The sequence below is a fragment of the Oncorhynchus gorbuscha genome, linkage group LG18 (genome assembly GCF_021184085.1).
Source record: "Oncorhynchus gorbuscha isolate QuinsamMale2020 ecotype Even-year linkage group LG18, OgorEven_v1.0, whole genome shotgun sequence".
Classification (NCBI taxonomy): domain Eukaryota; kingdom Metazoa; phylum Chordata; class Actinopteri; order Salmoniformes; family Salmonidae; genus Oncorhynchus; species Oncorhynchus gorbuscha.
In genome coordinates this window covers 4,273,419-4,292,337 of record NC_060190.1, presented here as the reverse complement: position 1 = coordinate 4,292,337, position 18,919 = coordinate 4,273,419, and the positions used below count along the sequence as shown (strand labels likewise).

The window sequence follows — 18,919 nt, the reverse complement described above, 5'->3', positions numbered from 1 at the left end:
ACATAGAGTATACCTTTTAGAGAGAGAGGCAGCTACATAAAGAATCCCTTTAAGAAAAAGAAACAGATACATAAAGAGAGACAGATACATAACAGTATCCCTTTAGAGAGAGAGACAGATACATAAAGTATCCCTTTAAGAGAAAGAGACAGATACATAACAGTATCCCTTTAAGAGAGAGAGACAGATACATAACAGTATCCCTTTTAGAGAAAGAGACAGATACATAAAGAATCCCTTTAAGAGAAAGAGACAGATACATAACAGTATCCCTTTAAGAGAAAGAGACAGATACATAACAGTATCCCTTTAAGAGAAAGAGACAGATACATAAAGAATCCCTTTAAGAGAAAGAGACAGATACATAACAGTATACCTTTTAGAGAAAGAGACAGATACATAACAGTTAGTGTGGGAGAGATGATACTAGATCAGAGAGCAGCACAGTTCAACTCCACAGTTCCTTCTGTGTGGGTGGAGGACCAGTCACGACACACACACACACAGGATTTGACCATACACACACAGTGAGCCAAAACGTACCTCCTTACGACATCATAAACATTTTATTTTATTCATCCACATATTGTCACAATATCATAGAAGATCCATGGAGGTGCACAAGATGAACAAGCACAACACTTACTGACATCACAGCTGGTTACAATAACATCATAACCAATAGCAGGAGAGAGAGAGAATGAGAGAGAGCGAGAGAGAGAGAGAGAGAGAGAGAGAGAGAGAGAGAGAGAGAGAGAGAGAGAGAGAGAGAGAGAATGAGAGCGAGAGAGAGAGAACGAGAGAGAAAGAGAGAAAGAGAGAGAGAAGAGAGAGAGAGAGAGAGAGAGAGAGAGAGAGAGAGAGAGAGAGAGAGAGAGAGAGAGAGAGAGAGAGAGAGAGAGAGAGAATGAGAGAGAGCGAGAGAGAGAGAACGAGAGAGAGAAAGAGAGAAAGAGAGAGAGAGAGAGCGAGAGAGAGAGAGAGAGAAAGAGAGAAAGAGAGAGAGAGAGAGAGAGAGAGAGAGAGAGAGAGAGAGAGAGAGAGAGAGAGAGAGAGAGAGAGAGAGAGAGAGAGAGAGAGAGAGAAGAGAGAGAGAGAGAGAGAGAGAGAGAGAGAGAGAGAGAGAGAGAGAGAGAGAGAGAGAGAGAGAGAGAGAGAGAGAGAGAGAGAGAGAGAGAGAGAGAGAGAGAGAGAGAGAGAGAGAGAGAGAGAGAGAGAGAGAGAGAGAGAGAGAGAGAGAGAGAGAGAGAGAGAGAGAGAGAGAGAGAGAGAGAATAAAATACATTTGACATGTGCATTGGGCGTGTAATACCCAGACAGGCACTTTACAACCATATGTCAATGGTGAAGTGGGGGAAGGACACCCAATAATCCGGGTACACTTTTCTTCACTACACCCCCCAACTCAACATCAGTGTCCCAATGTCCCTTCTGTACCCACTTATTAAGCAATTCTGTGAAGGTAAGATCAAGCTAAATACACATTCTTTGAGGTGCGTATTAATTTTGGCCTTTGTGGGGTGAAGCGCACCATTCAATAGTTAATATTGTTGTACGTTTTTGTGTTGTTGCTGTCTTGGAAACAGGACTATTTAGAAATCTGACCTCTGACCTCTAATTTTGAAAAAGCTTTTCTCATGCATACAGATATACATTCCATTCCATCAGCTTTACATTTAAAAAAAACACTGAGACAGGTCACAAATCACTGTAAAGGGCGAATCTGCAGTTGAAACAACAACAAAGCGGACACCCTGCCACAGTGGATGTACGAATCACTCAACAGATTGCCTCTTTAAGTCAACCAGATGGATGTTATGAATCTAAGAAATCAATTGACATCTTAATTTACATGATCCATGTGACTCGCAACAGCTATCTCTCTGGCAATACGTTGTGCTGGGCCGTTACAATTGTATTTTTGTGAGAGGTTTTGTGAGTCGCAACAGGTTGATCTGAAAGCACGTAACACACATACATAGAAAGGAGACTGTGTTAGAAAAAAACAACATTGCTGCAAAGAAAATCAACAAAATGCGCAGTAGAAAAAGCAGTCCAGACGCTCACTTTTACCGAGCCGTTGTTGATCACAAACACAGCTGAGTAGCAACACATCTCCAAAAGAGGAAGAAAATCCCTATTCCGAAGTTAGAAGCACAAGCTTCAGAACACGTGATGAGATGAGATGTGATGAGGCGTGGTGTATGTAGCTCTCCCCTTGGGGGCTGAGAGCCTAAAGCTAGTCTGGGTGTTGTTCTCAACAGCTGTGGCGCTGTTGATGTTAACACCTTCAGTGGGTGAACAACACCCGGATAACAACACTCCTACTCAACTAATCTCTACGCCCCCTGATCCCAGACCCTCCGAAAGGCTTCCTCAAGCACACCCACCCTCTCTTGGAAATAGCAATCCCCCTTTAAAACAACTCAACTGACTCTCCATCTCTACCCCAGTTTCCCATCACACAACCCCTGCCCCAAAAAAACACCTTTAAACCCCCCTCTTATAAGGAGCATCAACAAACCAACTACCCCTCTGGCCTCACTGAGCGGCTCCCCTTTATAACAACCAAGAGACCCCTCTACCAACCCATCTAACCCCTCACTGTTTAGGGCTAGAGCTGGGGCTGGCCCGGGGTGGCTGGTTGCAGGGGTCTACAGCCTCCTTGGTGGCCCCTCCGTAGACCTCCACGTCCTGGTCTGTCCAGGGGGCCACATTGCCCAGTGTGCCCAAGGAACAGGCAGCTAGAGCGGATACCTCAGCAGGCTTCAGGACCCTGTCCCACAGGTTGAACTGGGAGAGCTCCCCAACCAGGGCCTGGGAGGCGTCGAAACGACCGCCCAGCGTGTCCTAGAAAGGAAATATAATATGATAGAGATGATAGAGTGAAAGAGAAAGAGAGAGATCAGGGATTACAATACAACTCATCCACCCAGCCAGCCAGCCACCCAGCCAGCCAGCCAGCCAGTCACCAAGCCAGCCAGCCAGCCACCCAGCCAGCCAGCCAGCCACCCAGCCAGCCACCCACCCAGCCAGCCACCCAGCCTGACAGAAAAGTCTGGTTCCTCTCAAGGTTTCTTATTACCCTTCTATCCCTCTATCACTCCACCCCATCCATCTCTCCATTCCTCCTCCCTCCACCTCGACCCCACCCTTCTCACTTCCTCTTGCCACAGGATAAGCCACCCCCCCCTCAATCTCTCATCCCTCCACCCCTCCATCCTTCCACCACCCATCACTCCATCCCTCTAACTCTCCACCCCTCCATCACTCCATCCCTCTAACTCTCCAACTCTCCACCAGACCTCCATCCCTCTAACTCTCCACCCCTCCAGACCTCAAACTCTCCACCAGACCTCCATCCCTCTAACTCTCCACCCCTCCAGACCTCCATCCCTCTCACCCACCTGCTCCTGCCCCAGAATGAGCACTCCTCCTGGCTTGATGGGGTGCCATGCGGCCAGCCCCTCTCCGCGCCCCTTCAGCTTCCCCCCCTGGTAGGCCTTCCATACCCCGTCTCTGAGGGTCCAGCTCAAACATATGTGCTCCCACACACCCTGGGCAAGGGACAGGGGCAGCTGAGCTACCTAGAAGTGAGGGGAGGGACATTTAGCTCAATCACCAATCAGTCGATCAATCAATCAACCAATCGACCAATCAATGTTATTCATAAAACTATACAAGTATGAACAATAGGAGGAGATAACTGATATGTTTCAGTAATGAATATGATAATGACACACACACACACACTCCTACCTTGTCGTTGATAAGAAGCTCTACAGGGTTGTGTATCCCCTGCAGCAGCACCAGCTCGTTGGGTTGTCCCGGGACGGAGTAGGAGAAGGGGGTACCGATACCCCCCTCTTTCACCTTGAGCCAGACGCAGGCGGTGAAGGCATACATCTCAGGCATTTCTCTCCGCACCAGGCCGTACATGTATCTGGTCCTCACGGGGAAGGAGAGGACATAGCCGTCTGGATAGTTGTACTCTGTCAGACCTGAAGGAGAGAGGGAGGGAGAGATGGAGAAGGAGGGGAGAGAGATGGAGAAGGAGGGGAGAGAGATGAAAAGGAGGGGAGAGAGATGGAGAAGGAGGGAGAGAGATGGAGAGGGAGGGGAGAGAGATGGAGAAGGAGGGGAGAGAGATAGAGAAGGAGGGGAGAGAGATGGAGAGGGAGGGGAGAGAGATGGAGAAGGAGGGGAGAGAGATGGAGAAGGAGGGGAGAGAGATGGAGAGGGAGGGGAGAGAGATGGAGAAGGAGGGGAGAGAGATGGAGAAGGAGGGGAGAGAGATGGTTGTTACATGTACTTGGTCCTCATGGGGAAGGAGAGGACATCAGGGTAGTTGTCCTCTGTCAGACTGAAGGAGAGAGGGAGGGAGAGATGGTTTACATGTGGCTCTGGGAAACAGATAGTAGTAGTAGTTGTAGTAAAAGAAGAAGTTACCGTTTTGTCCTTCTTATCTACTTTGCTTTCCAGCAAATCTGGGCTCAACTTATTTGACCTTCTTTTAGTTCCCTCCTCCCTCCTCCCTCCTCCCTCCTCCCTCCTCCCTCCTCCCTCCTCCCCCTTTCTGTTCCACTCACTCTGTTCCAGCTCTGCAATGCGGTGGTGTAGAGTATCAATCCCTTGGTCTATCTGTTTGTGATGTGTCTGTGTCTCCTTCCTCAGCGCCTTCCGCTCTTTCTCCAGCATCTCAATCTTCCTCTCCAGCTCTCCTTCCAGGTCCTTCCAGGGGCCTCCGCCTCCTCTGCCAGGGCCCCCAGGGGCCTTTCGCCCCCCCGAGGATACACTACCGCCTCCTGTCGTTGATGCTGATGACGGTGACCCTTGAACTTTAGTAGCGATGCCACTGCTGACGCCCACACCGGCGCTGGGGGATGGAGTCTCAACGGAGAGGTTCAGGGCAGCAGGGCCGATCTCCAACTGTGAGAGGAGAGAGAAAGAGAAGAGGAAGGGATTAGTATGGAGGGAGAGAAAGAAAAGAGGAGGTTGTGGAGGAGTGAGTGATAGTGCAAGGAGGGAGAGACAGAGAGAGAGACAGAGAGAGCGACAGAGAGACAGAGAGAGAGAGATAGAGAGAGAGAGACAGAGAGAGAGAGGCAGACAGAGAGAAAGAGAGAGAGAAAGACAGAGAGAAAGAGAAAGAGAGAGAGAGAGAGAGAGAGAGAGAGAGAGAGAGAGAGAGAGAGAGAGAGAGAGAGAGAGAGAGAGAGGTGCATCAACAAAGTACTGAGTAAAGAGTCTGAATACTTAATGTATGTAACTGTAATATTTCAGTTTTTGTATTGTGTTTAGATTGATGAAGGGAAAAAACTATTTCATCCATTTTAGAATAAGGCTGTAACATAACAAAATGTGTAAAAAGTGAAGGGGTCTGCATATTTCCCGAATGCTCTGTATCTAGTTATTTTGTGAGGTACAGATTTACAAATCATGGGAATGTGTCATATGCAATGCAGACTTTGACTCTCTCAGGGGTTTGTGTTGCTAGACAACCCCCTTGCAATTAGCTGTAACTGCAACTGTAGCTCAGTTGGTAGAGCATGGCGGTTGTAACGCCAGGGTAGTGGGTTCGATCCCCGGGACCACCCATACGTAGAATGTATGCACACATGACTGTAAGTCGCTTTGGATAAAAGCGTCTGCTAAATGGCATATTATTATTATTATTATTATTATTATTATATATTATTAATTAGCGGGGCAGGATAGCTCCCTCCATAGTTAAAGCCAGGTTGAGAAATGTGCTAACAAACGTTTGTGCTTTGAAACTAAATAAACATTGCACTCTGACTCTAAACTTACCTGCTAGAGTCTAGATATTGTTGTTAGACCACTATGTGGTGTAGTTTTATTGGACTGTTCAGTTGTTGTTGGTAAATCATTAATATGCTAGCTTCTGACATGACTTACGGCATCTTTAAGAAAACAACGAAAAGACAGGCAGGCAGATAGAAAGAGGGTTAAAGTGGAGAGAGAGAGAGGAGGTGAATAAAGAGGAAGGGAGAGAGAGAGAGAGAGAGAGAGAGAGAGAGAGAGAGAGAGAGAGAGAGAGAGAGAGAGAGAGAGAGAGAGAGAGGGAGGGGAGATGAATATAGAGGAAGGAGAGAGAGAGAGAGAGAGAGAGAGAGAGAGAGAGAGAGAGAGAGAGAGAGAGAGAGAGAGAGAGAGAGAGAGAGAGAGAGAGAGAGAGAGAGAGAGAGAGAGGGGAGATGGATAGAGAGGAAGGAGAGAGAGAGAGAGAGAGAGAGAGAGAGAGAGAGAGAGAGAGAGAGAGAGAGAGAGAGAGAGAGAGAGATGAATAGAGAGAGAGAGAGAGAGAGAGAGAGAGAGAGAGGGAGATGGATAGAGAGGAAGAGAGAGAGAGAGAGAGAGAGAGAGAGAGAGAGAGAGAGAGAGAGAGAGAGAGAGAGAGAGAGAGAGAGAGAGGGGAGATGAATATAGAGGAAGAGAGAGAGAGAGAGAGAGAGAGAGAGAGAGAGAGAGAGAGAGAGAGAGAGAGAGAGAGAGAGGGGAGATGAATAGAGAGGAAGGAGGAGAGAGAGAGAGAGAGAGAGAGAGAGAGAGAGAGAGAGAGAGAGAGAGAGAGAGAGAGAGAGAGAGAGAGAGAGGGGAGATGAATAGAGAGGAAGGGAGAGAGAGAGAGAGAGAGAGAGAGAGAGAGAGAGAGAGAGAGAGAGAGAGAGAGAGAGAGAGAGAGAGAGAGAGAGAGAGAGAGAGAGAGGGAGATGGAGAGAGGAGATGGATAGAGAGGAAGGAGAGAGAGAGAGAGAGAGAGAGAGAGAGAGAGAGAGAGAGAGAGAGAGAGAGAGAGAGAGAGAGAGAGAGAGAGGGAGAGGGGAGATGAATATAGAGGAAGGGAGAGAGAGAGAGAGAGAGAGAGAGAGAGAGAGAGAGAGAGAGAGAGAGAGAGAGAGAGAGAGAGAGAGGGGAGATGAATAGAGAGGAAGGGAGAGAGAGAGAGAGAGAGAGAGAGAGAGAGAGAGAGAGAGAGAGAGAGAGAGGGGAGGTGAATAGAGAGGAAGAGAGAGAGAGAGAGAGAGAGAGAGAGGGGGGTGAATAGAGAGGAATGAAGAGAGAAATTAGTAGGTGTAGGTGAAAGAGGAAGGATGGAGAAAGAGAGACAGAGTATGAGAGAGAGAGAGAGAGAGAGAGAGAGAGAGAGAGAGAGAGAGAGAGAGAGAGAGCAACTAAGTACGAGTAAAGTGAGAGGGTTGCGACAAGAGAGAGCAACAAGAGACAGACATGCACACAGACAGACTGAAAGAGAAGATGGGAGGCAGAGAGAGCAAGAGAGAGACAGAGGGAGAGAGAGAGAGATAATTGGCGTGAGGAGAGATTGAATGCCAGGACAGCTATAGACTACATTCACACTCACTGTTCCTGGACTGTGCAGTATGCTATAATGCACTGGGAAATGTTAAGTGTCTCAAGCAATAAAATAGCCTCTCTTACATCAGACTGACTCTCCATCTCTCCCCCTCTCTCCCCCTCTCTCCCCCTCCCCCCCTCTCTCTCTCTCTCTGTCTCTTTCTCATTTTCTCTCTCTCTCTCTCTCTCTCTCTCTCTCTCTCTCTCTCTCTCTCTCTCTCTCTCTCTCTCTCACGATCTTCCTCAACCCCCTAGCTCTCTCAGCTCTCTCTCTCTCACTCTCTCATCCTCTCTCATTTACTCTGTCCTTTCTCTCTCTCTCACTTTCTCTCCCTCTCTGTCTTCTCTCTCTCTCTCTCTCTCTCTCTCTCTCTCTCTCTCTCTCTCTCTCTCTCTCTCTCTCTCTCTCTCTCTCTCTCTCTCTCTCTCTCTCTCTCTCTCACACACACACACCTCTCTCTTACTCTCTCTGACACGTACACACTCAATACCTTTAAGACAGCAAGCTACAGCAAAAACACAGGTGTACACACACACACACATACACACACACACACACAGTATGGCTTAAATCTCAAGGTCTCTCCTCTCTTCATCCAGCATCCCTTCATATTTTATTGATGTGGACGGATGTGGATGTAAGAGCTGCGTGGTGAGGGGGGAGAGACAGCAAATGAAAGAAACTATATCCCCTTGCACTGAGGGAGCCGGTGCATGTAATGATGCTGATGAGAGAGGCTGTGAGTTGGATGGATGGATTGATGTGGAGGAGGGAGGGAATCAGGGATCCTGATGTCTATCAAGTCAGGAGGGAGGGAGGAGGAAGGGTCGGGGTGAGTTAGAGGTCCTGAAGTCAATCGTTATCACGTGATATAGCCTATGCCTCGCCCCATGCATCACGGGCGCGCCAAGTGGGGGTTCTGAAATTAGGACGCCTCTGTTTCCGAGCTGATATTGTAGCCTATTTGTTGCATAAGGTTGAGACGTTGGGTGGTGCAACATGTCTGTCTGTCTTTCTGTCGGTGTTGGATATTGCTAACAATTGGTGGCGACATGCTTTTCATTATTTTGGATTATCTACTGAAAGATTCAATTTGTTTGGGGGCAAGCAATCAGTAACCATGTAGTCATATTGCATAAATCTCCCTTGATCATATAAATAATACATATGCTAACCGTAGTAGCCTATAGGCCTCGCTCAGTGACTGACTGGAGATGATCAAGACATTATAAAACACACTGGGACATATAGGTTAAACCTATCAAAAGCGCCCCTCGAGGCGCTAACGTGTGTTATACGCTCTCCCAAGGCGCATTATCTCTACTGTTGAAACGTTTTACAAAAGTAGCTTATTCGTATGTTTTCTTATAGCTAGTTTATATCGATACTGTATATGACTACAATCTGTGGCTTTGGGCTATAGGGTAAGCTATACTCAGTATTCACCCAACCCACCTCCAGTTTCTCGATGCGGTCTTTCAGGTTGAGAATGGCCCTCTCTAGCTCCTCCACGGCTCTAGCGGTCTGCAGCTGCACAGCGGCCGATGAGGTCACATCATCCCCGGCCATGAGTCGGCGGTTTCCCGCCCAGGCGCCCAGGCTCCTCTCGGAGTGCCCGGGACTCCCGTCCTCCAGGCCGGTCTCGCACTCCGATAGTTTCCCCGACAGCTCACGGATGGTCCGCTGATCTATGAGTATCTGGCCGTTCTGCTGCACCACCGTCTGCCGGAGGTCGTCCGCGGTGGTCCGGAGGTAGCTCCAGTCTTCATCCACATAGAGTGAAGGGTCGTCCGCCTGCTGCTTCATGCTCTTGGCATTGCATTCTCCGGCGGGAATCGGAGTGCAGATGAGCCGGCTGAAACTGAACTGCTTCGGCGCCCCTCCACCATCACCGGTCACCTCCCCGGGGCTGAGCTCGTTGAGAGTGGTGGGACCCCCCAGCCCCAAGCCGCCTCCTCCGCCGCCCTCGTAGGATTCAGCACCATGGAGAGCGCCCAATGGACCGGCGTGAGCCACCGAGCCGAGGGAAAACAAGGGCTCAGCAGACAGAGTCGCGTTGTCGGACAGGTCCTGGGGCGCGGCAGCTTTCCGCGGGTAAACACTGGCGATGATGCAGATGACCGCGCCGAGGAAAACCACAGAACCAGCACCGACCAAGACTACAACGAACTTCATAGCGGCAGCGCGGCGAGATGGGCTAAAGCGATCGATAGATTAGCCTACAAATCAGAGATCAAATTCAGTTGGCAAGATATATTCTACTGAAAAATAAGGTCAGTTTTCTCCCTCACAATCTAGATTACACTAGGCTATGCAAATGCTATAGCCATCATCACTCGTGCGATTTCATAATCCGCTCCTCGATAGGCTATCAGTTGATTAATCTACCTGCTTTTTTCTATGATTAAATAAAACGAATAACCTAGGCCTATATTATAATACGCCACCCCTAAAAAAAACTCCCAACGCGCAGAAAACAAACGACAGCGGTTGACAGACGCGTTTGTTGCGTTTTTCTCTAAATGTAGAAATACCGAATTTTTCTGTCAGCAGGCCTAAATCGAAAGACCGTCTCCCTCTCTCGGTGTTGCTAAGCTCCGCTCCTGTCCTCCGTCCGTAGTTACTATGGGAACCGTGACAGAGTAGGTGGGGAGACAGACGAGGGAGTGGATGGTGTGTATGTGTGGGATGCGTCATTGGAGGTGAAGAGGAAAATAACATTATAAACACCATCTAGTGTGTGTGTGTGTGTGTGTGTGTGTGTGTGTGTGTGTGTGTGTGTGTGTGTGTGTGTGTGTGTGTGTGTGTGTGTGTGTGTGTGTGTGTGTGTGTGTGTGTGTGTGTGTGTGTGTGTGTGTGTGTGTGTGTGTGTGTGTGTGTGTGTGTGTGAGAGAGAGAGAGAGAGAGAGAGGCCAAAATACTACACCCGTTTATGGATTGTGTGTGTGTATGTGCGCGCTCACAGCAGAAGTGTGTATGAGGCATACATCCTCTATTACCAGACCGGAACATAAACCTACACTTCGATACGATATCCCCCACGCACAGCACGAGTCTAGTCTAGTCTGCCTGGACAATATACTCTAGTAAATCAAATCAAATTAAACGTTATTGGTCGCCTACATATTTTGCAGATTGTATCGCAGGTGCAGCGAAATTGTTATGTTTTTATCTCCAGCTGTGTAGTAATATCTAACAACACAAAACAATACAGTCAAATCCCCGCACTCAGAACAGCCTCACTCTGTCGGGGCATGGACTCTACGTGTCGAAAGTGTTCCGCAGGGATGCTGGCCCAAGTTGTCACCAATGCTTCCTATAGTTGTGTCAAGTTGGCTGGATGTCCTTTGGGTGATGGACCATTCTCGATACACACAGGACACTGTTGAGCGTGAAAAACCCGGCAGTGTTGCAGTTCTTGGCACAAGCCAGTGGCCTGGCACCAACTACCACAGCTGTTCAAAGGCACTTAAATATTCTGTCTTGCCCATTCGCCCTCTGAATGGCACACACACACAGTCCATGTCTCAATTGTCTCAAGGCTTAAAAATCCTTCTTTAACCCGTCTCCTCCCCTTCATCTACACTGATTGAAGTGGATTTAATAAGGTAAATCAATAAGGGATCATTGCTTTCATCTGGATTCACCTGGTCAGTCTGTCATGGAAAGAGCAGGTGTTCATAATGTTTTGTGTACTCAGTGTATGTATATGATGGTGGGCATAGACAGTATGGACAGTTTATGAGTAGAAAAGGTGTACTGCAGTAGTTAGGATAAGCCTTGACTAGAATACATTATATACATACGAAGGGGGTAAAACAGTATGTAAACATGATTAAAGTGACCAGTGTTCCATGACTATGTACATAGGGCAGCAGTCTCTAAGGTTCAGGACAGAGTACTGAGGCCGGCTAGTGGTGACTATTTAACAGTCTGAAGGCCTGAAGATAGAAGCTGTTTTTCAGTCTCTCAGTCCCAGCTTTGATGCACCTGTACTGTTTCCGGGTTCTAGATGGTAGCGGGGTGAACAGGACATGACGTGGGTGGCTGAGGTCCTTGATGATGTTCTTCTTCTTCCTGTGACACCAGATGCTGTAGATGTCCTGGAGTGACAGCCATCACACTAGGAAGTCCCATCTGTCCAGTCCATAAACCGCAATGGGAGGCCAGCCAGAGATGGGGAGAGGAGAGAGGGTGAGGAGAAGGGAGGATGGGCTGGTTCTGGGAGAGAATGGAAGAGGAACAGACTAGAGAGACCAAACTAGAGAGGCTTGAGGCCATCCAGAGGAGGACTGGCTGGGGTTGGGAGAGGAGGGGGGACCATGGGTGGCCTGCCAGAGTATGGGCTGGGCTGGCTGGGGTTGGGAGAGGAGGGGGACCATGGGTGGCCTGCCAGAGTATGGGCTGGGCTGGCTGGGGTTGGGAGAGGAGGGGGACCATGGGTGGCCTGCCAGAGTATGGGCTGGGCTGGCTGGGGTTGGGAGAGGAGGGGGACCATGGGTGGCCTGCCAGAGTATGGGCTGGGCTGGCTGGGGTTGGGAGAGGAGGGGGACCATGGGTGGCCTGCCAGAGTATGGGCTGGGCTGGCTGGGACCATGGGTTGGAGGAGAGGAGGGGGACCATGGGTGGCCTGTCAGAGTATGGGCTGGGCTGGCTGGGGTTGGGAGAGGAGGGGGGACCATGGGTGGCCTGCCAGAGTATGGGCTGGGCTGGCTGGGGTTGGGAGAGGAGGGGGGACCATGGGTGGCCTGCCAGAGTATGGGCTGGGCTGGCTGGGGTTGGGAGAGGAGGGGGGACCATGGGTGGCCTGTCAGAGTATGGGCTGGGCTGGCTGGGGTTGGGAGAGGAGGGGGGACCATGGGTGGCCTGCCAGACTATGGGCTGGGCTGGCTGGGGTTGGGAGAGGAGGGGGGACCATGGGTGGCCTGCCAGACTATGGGCTGGGCTGGCTGGGGTTGGGAGAGGAGGGGGGACCATGGGTGGCCTGTCAGAGTATGGGCTGGGCTGGATGGGAGAAGGTGGTAGAGAGTTGAGGACATGGATGCTAATGGTGGTATAAAATACAGTATATACATGTGATACATTAGATATGTAAACATTATTAAAGAGGCATTATTTTGAGTGGTATTGTATAAAGTGACTAGTGATCCATTTATTAAAGTGGCCCTTGATTGAGTCTCAATGTAGGCAGCAGCCTCTCTGAGTTAGTGATTTCTGTTTAGCAGTCTGATGACCTTGAGATGAAAGCTGTTTTTCAGTCTTTCGGTCCCAGCTTTGATGTATCGGTACCGACCTCGCTTTCTGGATGATAGCAGGGTGAACAGGCAGTGGCTCGGGTGGTTGTTGTCCTTGATGATCTTTTTGGCCTTCCTGTGACATCGGGTGCTGTAGGTATCATGGAGGGCAGGTAGTTTGCCCCAGGTGATGCGTTGTGCAGACCGCACCATCCTCTGGAGAGGGCCGTGCAGTTGCCATCATACCAGGCTGTGATACAGCCCAACAGGATCCTCTCTATTGTGCAATCTGTAAAAGTTTGTCAGGGTTTTGGGTGACTGTTGCGTCTTCTTCACACTGTCTGATGTTTGTCTGTGATGTGTACACCTAGATACTTAAAACAGGTTGTGGGAAGGACAATGGGAAGAGAAGCTGCTATCTTTTCTCACAATAGTGTGTCCACAGATATTCTCTCAACTTCTGTGTTCCGTGGCTAACCCCTGAAGGTCACCAAAGCCCTGGAAGCACAACCATCGGCCCAAACCTTCATCTCTTCAAACCTTTTCTGAGTGCAGGCTAAGAGCAAACATCCTGGCCATGTGACCTGTGTTACCAGTGCCACCATGTGGACCATCAGGGAACTACAAACAGGGGTCTGAGCTCAGGCCAGTTTCCCCAGACCTACTACACCAAGTCTAGGACGAGGCTTGATCTGGGCCCTGGAAACCAGCCATAGAGAATTAAATACAACCTTCTCCTTCAGTTGAAAGCCAAGATTCCAGATTGAATCTTAAAGCGATAAACTCACCAGAATCAGCATATAAAAAGAGGTCAGAGAACTCCTCTGTAAAGAACTGACGAGATGAACGACAAAAGGAACGGTCTTGGAGGTGTTTTTTATTCAACAGAACATATACAGAAAGCAACAACGAACGAATGTCAACATGACCACGCTCACCTTACCTGTACAATAAGGGCTCGCAAAACATGCTTCAGCTACATTATCACAACGTTACCATCGACATTATCCTCGTCATTAGCATCATTATTACCATTAACAACAATTCAATGTACATCATTCATATTACCAATATTACGAGACACAAACTGCAGTCTGGATACACATTTATAATTCATTAAAATCGGGGGGTTTTCATTCTTATCAAACCCATATTGGACATTAATCAAAAACAACAATAACAATCAAAGGTAATTATTCAAAAAGGTAAAGCAACACACATTACGCTTCATTCAAACATATATAATGAGGTACATAAGCAAAAGCCCTCGAAATGAACCCCCCCATAAAACAGTTTACATGGACAAACATTTCATATTTGATTCTTCAGGTCGGCTTCTTGTCATTACATTAAAGTGCCAATGACATGGCTCTTGAAATTACATCCAAAAATTGACAAATGAAAATATATATTTTTTAAACAAAAGAAATCTAGAGCCCTGCTTGGTATAAATGTAGGCCACTATGTCAAGTTGTGCTACCTATTAATATCAACTGTTAAATCACCACCAAGAAGTACATGAACACTCCTTCTACTGGCTTAACCAATGAGTCAACAGAATCTACTGGTTTAGCCAATGACAGTAAAGAGAATCTACTGGTTTAGCCAATGACAGTCAATAAAATCTACTGGTTTAGCAAATGACAGTCAAGAGAATCTGTTTTTATCCATTAACAGCTGAATGAAGATGTGTTTGTGGTAGGATGTGTATTATTATTATTATTATCACAGTATCAAAGACTAGACGACAATCAACCATCGATCTAATACAGTATACGGACCAGATGCAGTGGAGTTGGAACTGAGCAGCTATAAGGCAACACATGCTTTTAAATATTGTAATAATATTGTACAAATACACCAGACAGAGAGAGAGAGTGGGGGGGCCTATAGAAACAGGGGAGAGAGGGGGGCCCTATAGAAACAGGGGAGAGAGGGGGGCCCTATAGAAACAGGGGAGAGAGGGGGGCCCTATAGAAACAGGGGAGAGAGGGGGGCGGCTATAGAAACAGGGGAGAGGGGGGCCCTATAGAAACAGGGGAGAGGGGGCCCTATAGAAACAGGGGAGAGGGGAGGCCCTATAGAAACAGGGGAGAGAGGCCCTATAGAAACAGGGGAGAGAGGCCCTATAGAAACAGGGGAGAGAGGGGCCCTATAGAAACAGGGGAGAGAGGGGGGGCCCTATAGAAACAGGGGGAGAGGGGGGAGCCTATAGAAACAGGGGAGAGAGGGGGGCCTATAGAAACAGGGGAGAGAGGGGGGCCCTATAGAAACAGGGGAGAGGGGGGGGCCTATAGAAACAGGGGAGAGAGGGGGGCCTATAGAAACAGGGGAGAGAGGGGGGCCTATAGAAACAGGGGAGAGAGGGGGGGCCTATAGAAACAGGGGAGAGAGGGGGGGCCTATAGAAACAGGGGAGAGAGGGGGGGCCCTATAGAAACAGGGGCAGCACCAGAAGATGGTCAGATCTGGGACCAGGATATCAGGACGTCAACACAAACTGGGTCAGAAGGCCATTGAGAGGTTTGGACTACAGGTTATTCCACAGAGGATATCTGGTAGGTACAAAGAGAAGTTCACGGTGGATAAGTTACATACTACATCGTCATTACTCCCCCGCCATGCAGTCCACAGCTTCAATAATTAGAGAGTCCGTTTAGAGTCTTGACTGAGGTTCCAGGAATACTGGACATTCCGGAATCTTGAAGGCGACAGCGAGTTAAAGGCAGGCGTTGGAACATGGCACTAAGGAAAGCAATAACTTAACTTTCTATGCTTTCCTCGCTTATTTGTATTCTTTTTGCAGCTGAATTAACGTTGTGCGTGCATATAAATATATACTTATATCGGCCTGTGCATTCGAGAGAGAGAGAGAGAGAGAAGGGCTTGTAAATTCACATGTGGATATTGGATACGGAAATGATACAGAATACGGCTGTTGTCAACAATGGAGTCAAGTGCGTTGCTAAATATCTCAATGTAGAAATGCAGTATTGCCGAAGCCCAACAAAGCAAGTGCAACGTCATTTCATCACCTCATTTAAACCTTAAAGAGTTGGACTTCCAATGGAGAAAATGGGTAGAAATATGAACAAATAACAAACACTTATTGGTTGTATGAATTTCCCTACAATAAAGACTGAATTGATTTGAACGTTATTATGACTGACGGTATCTGTTACCAGCCTCCAAACAGTCACGGTTGCGAGAGTGGACATGAATTGAATAAACTTTATTGATCCTCAGAAGAGAAATCATGCTGCATAAAGTTAGACAATCAGCATTATTATAGATGTATATTGCACGCCCTGCTCTTAGCTTTTTATAGTTCTGTTCAAAAAAAAATAACGCTCTTCTTCAATATTCAAATGGCCTGAATTTCATTATTAATGGAAGTTTTTTTTAACCTTCTGTGTTAATACAGCATTACTCCCTAGCCTGGTCCCAGACAATGACCACAGGAGTTGGCCAAGAAAGCACAAACAGATCAGGGAGCCAGGCTAATTCATTCATCTCCACTTCTTTGATCTCTTCCTATGGCTTGGGTTGTGGGGGGTTCTTCAGTTGGGGTGAGGAGGTGGTATTTTCTGGGTGTATTGGTTGGGGGGAGGAGGAGCGGGATGAGGGAGAGGGGAACTCTTTGATAGTGACGGTGAGGAGGTTGGTGGTGACGTCGGTCACGACCACGTTGGCGCTGCTCACCACCTTCTCCGGGTGCCAGTCGGGGTCGCCCTCGGCGGGGACCCTCTGAAGGTTGGAGGTCAAGGGGCAGGAGCTGGCGGCAGCGGGGTGAGGAGGGGAAGCGGTACTGACGGAGGGAGGCTGGCGTTTCTGCCGGCGCCGACGGCGAAGCTTCCTCTTCCCCTCCTGAGGTGCAGAAAGGTCCAGAGCATCAGCATCATCCTCCTCTTCATCAAAGGAGGAAGAGGAGGATCCAGAAGCAAAGGAGAGGGAGGGGAGGAGGGGGTTTGGTCCTTGTTCGGCGTTCTGGTTCTTCTGGAGCTCTGGGGGGTGGTTAGGGGTAGACTGGGCAGAGGAGGCCGAAGCCTGGGTGCTCAAGTTGGGAGCCGACCCAGAGGCAGAGGCCCCAGTGCCAAGTCCAGGAGCGGTAGGATGGTTCTGGGCGGGTGTGGTGGATCCATTGGAGCTGGAGGGAGAGGGGGGTGGCTGGGTGTCCCTATCCCCTGAGGTCCCTGTGCTGGAGCCTGTAGCTGAGTGTGGAAGGTGTAGAGGTCCGGGGCCGCCACACTGGAGACCAAACGGCTTCCCGTACATGGGGAACCCCAGCATGGGCTGGAAGGGCCGGTACGGAGCCTCTCCACTCCTCTTCCCTATGATCCTATTTCGGGAGGGGATGTTCTGACGACCCCCTTGGAGGGACATGGAGCCGGATGGCGCCCTCCGGTTACCCCCGCCGCCCCTTCCTCCGCCTCCACTTCCTGGTTTGTCGATGACCTTGAGGTTTAGGATGATGCGACCCCGTTTGACCTCGCGTGGTTTGACGCGACGATTGAGGATGCGGACGGTCTCTGAGAAGGGGGAGATGGGGGGCCGCGAGGGGAACCCACTGGAGCCGGAGAAGGATCCGGGAGAGGCCAGGGGGTCGGGGCGAGGTAAGGGGCGGCGGGACATACTAGTGCAGCGGCGAATGTCTTTCTTCAGCTTGTGTGTCGCTGCCAGGGAGTTGAGTTTAGGGGAGGGCGCTGGAGAGGCGGAGGGGAAGGAGGATGGAGGGGCTCGAGGAGAAGAGGAAGAAGTGGAGCGAGGAGCTCGAGGGGTGGAGGTCTCCCTCTTCTGGGCTCCACGTGCCTGAGAAGGGAGGAGAGAGAAAGTGAGGGATGAAAGTAAATTGAGTCGTAAACTCAAAAGGAGAATATCATCATCATAACTTCCAGCAGGAAAGGTTTGTCTTGCTCTTACATTCTCATTGGGACAGGTAATATCTCAGCTAGTCCTAATTCTGGTGTGGTTGTGATAGTGGCACAAGAACATCTAAATCAATACCTTGGCAGGAAGGTTTTTGGGTTTGGGTCCCCTCTTCTTTGGTCCGTGGAGTTCTCTCTCACGCTCTCTGAGGGGGAAAACAAAGGGATTACAATTAATCACCCGATAAAGTCAACGTCACAACAGTGAAATACGTTGAAATACGACCCTAGCCTGCCTGCATACAATAGGCTGGGATGGGTTGAATTGGGATTGAGACAATTATTGAAGTAATAACATCTAGGCCTCGACTGATACAGTTCAAAGCCAAATGAGGGAGACGTTTATTAATGTAACATCCTGTTTCTCATACATCCCAACTTCCAGTTAGACAGGGATGATCAAAAGACCTGGGTGTGGCTTCCCCAAAATCGCACCATATTCCCTACGTAGGGCACTATTGCTAACCAAATCTCTATGAGCTCAGGTCAAAAGTACTGCACTATAATCGGCAATAGGGTGCAATATGAGACAGACTGGGTGTGTGAAAGCAGAACAGCGGTCCCCAGGACGACTAGCTAGCGGTTGGTTGCTATGGCGTCAGCTCATAGGGATCTGAATGAAGAAAAAATTAAAGAATAACAGTTTGACGTTTGTTTGACTAAGACTGAACAGAGAGAAAGAGAGACACACACACACACACACAAACACACACACACACACAGGATCATTTTAGTTCCATGATCCCCCTGTAAGAGTGCTTTGAAGTGTGTTTGGCAGGAAGAGACAAAGAGAGGACTTGCACAGATATAAGACCTTTATATAGACGGAGTGAAATAGAGGGAGAGAGAGCGCAACAGAGGGAGCAAGAGAGAGAGAGAGAGAGCGAGAGAGAGCAGAGAGAGAGAGAGAGAGCGAGAGAGAGCGAGAGAGAGCGAGAGAGAGAGAGAGAGAGAGAGAGAGAGAACAGAGAGAGAGAGAGAGAGAGAGAGAGAGAGAGAGAGAGCAACAGAGAGAGAGAGAGAGACAGAGAGAGAGAGAGAGAGCAACAGAGAGAGAGAGAGAGAGAGAGAGAGAGAGAGAGAGAGAGAGAGCAACAGAGAGAGAGAGAGCAAGAGAGAGAGCAGAGAGAGAGAGAGCAACAGAGAGAGAGCAACAGAGAGAGCGAGAGAGAGAGCAACAGAGAGAGAGAGAGAGAGAGCAACAGAGAGAGAGAGAGAGCAACAGAGAGAGAGAGAGAGAGCAACAGAGAGAGAGCAACAGAGAGAGAGAGCAACAGAGAGAGAGAGCAACAGAGAGAGAGAGCAACAGAGAGAGAGAGAGAGAGAGAGAGCAACAGAGAGAGAGAGAGAGAGAGAGAGCAACAGAGAGAGAGAGCAAGAGAG

The 18,919-nt window shown here is 49.0% G+C and overlaps 1 protein-coding gene across 1 annotated transcript in view; it reads right to left on the bottom strand.

The window, feature by feature from the left end:
• Positions 1 to 1,168: 1,168 nt before the first annotated feature.
• Positions 1,169 to 18,919, bottom strand: part of LOC124003163 — a 33,730-nt gene continuing 15,979 nt past the window's right edge. The window contains exons 4-10 of the mRNA XM_046311230.1: positions 17,616 to 17,682; positions 16,149 to 17,420; positions 8,834 to 9,592; positions 4,590 to 4,929; positions 3,760 to 4,001; positions 3,408 to 3,587; positions 1,169 to 2,850 (exon numbers count right to left, since the gene is read on the bottom strand). Coding sequence (XP_046167186.1) covers positions 2,602 to 2,850; positions 3,408 to 3,587; positions 3,760 to 4,001; positions 4,590 to 4,929; positions 8,834 to 9,592; positions 16,149 to 17,420; positions 17,616 to 17,682 — 3,109 coding nt within the window. The 3' untranslated portion in view covers positions 1,169 to 2,601. The remainder of the gene's footprint in view (positions 2,851 to 3,407; positions 3,588 to 3,759; positions 4,002 to 4,589; positions 4,930 to 8,833; positions 9,593 to 16,148; positions 17,421 to 17,615; positions 17,683 to 18,919) is intronic.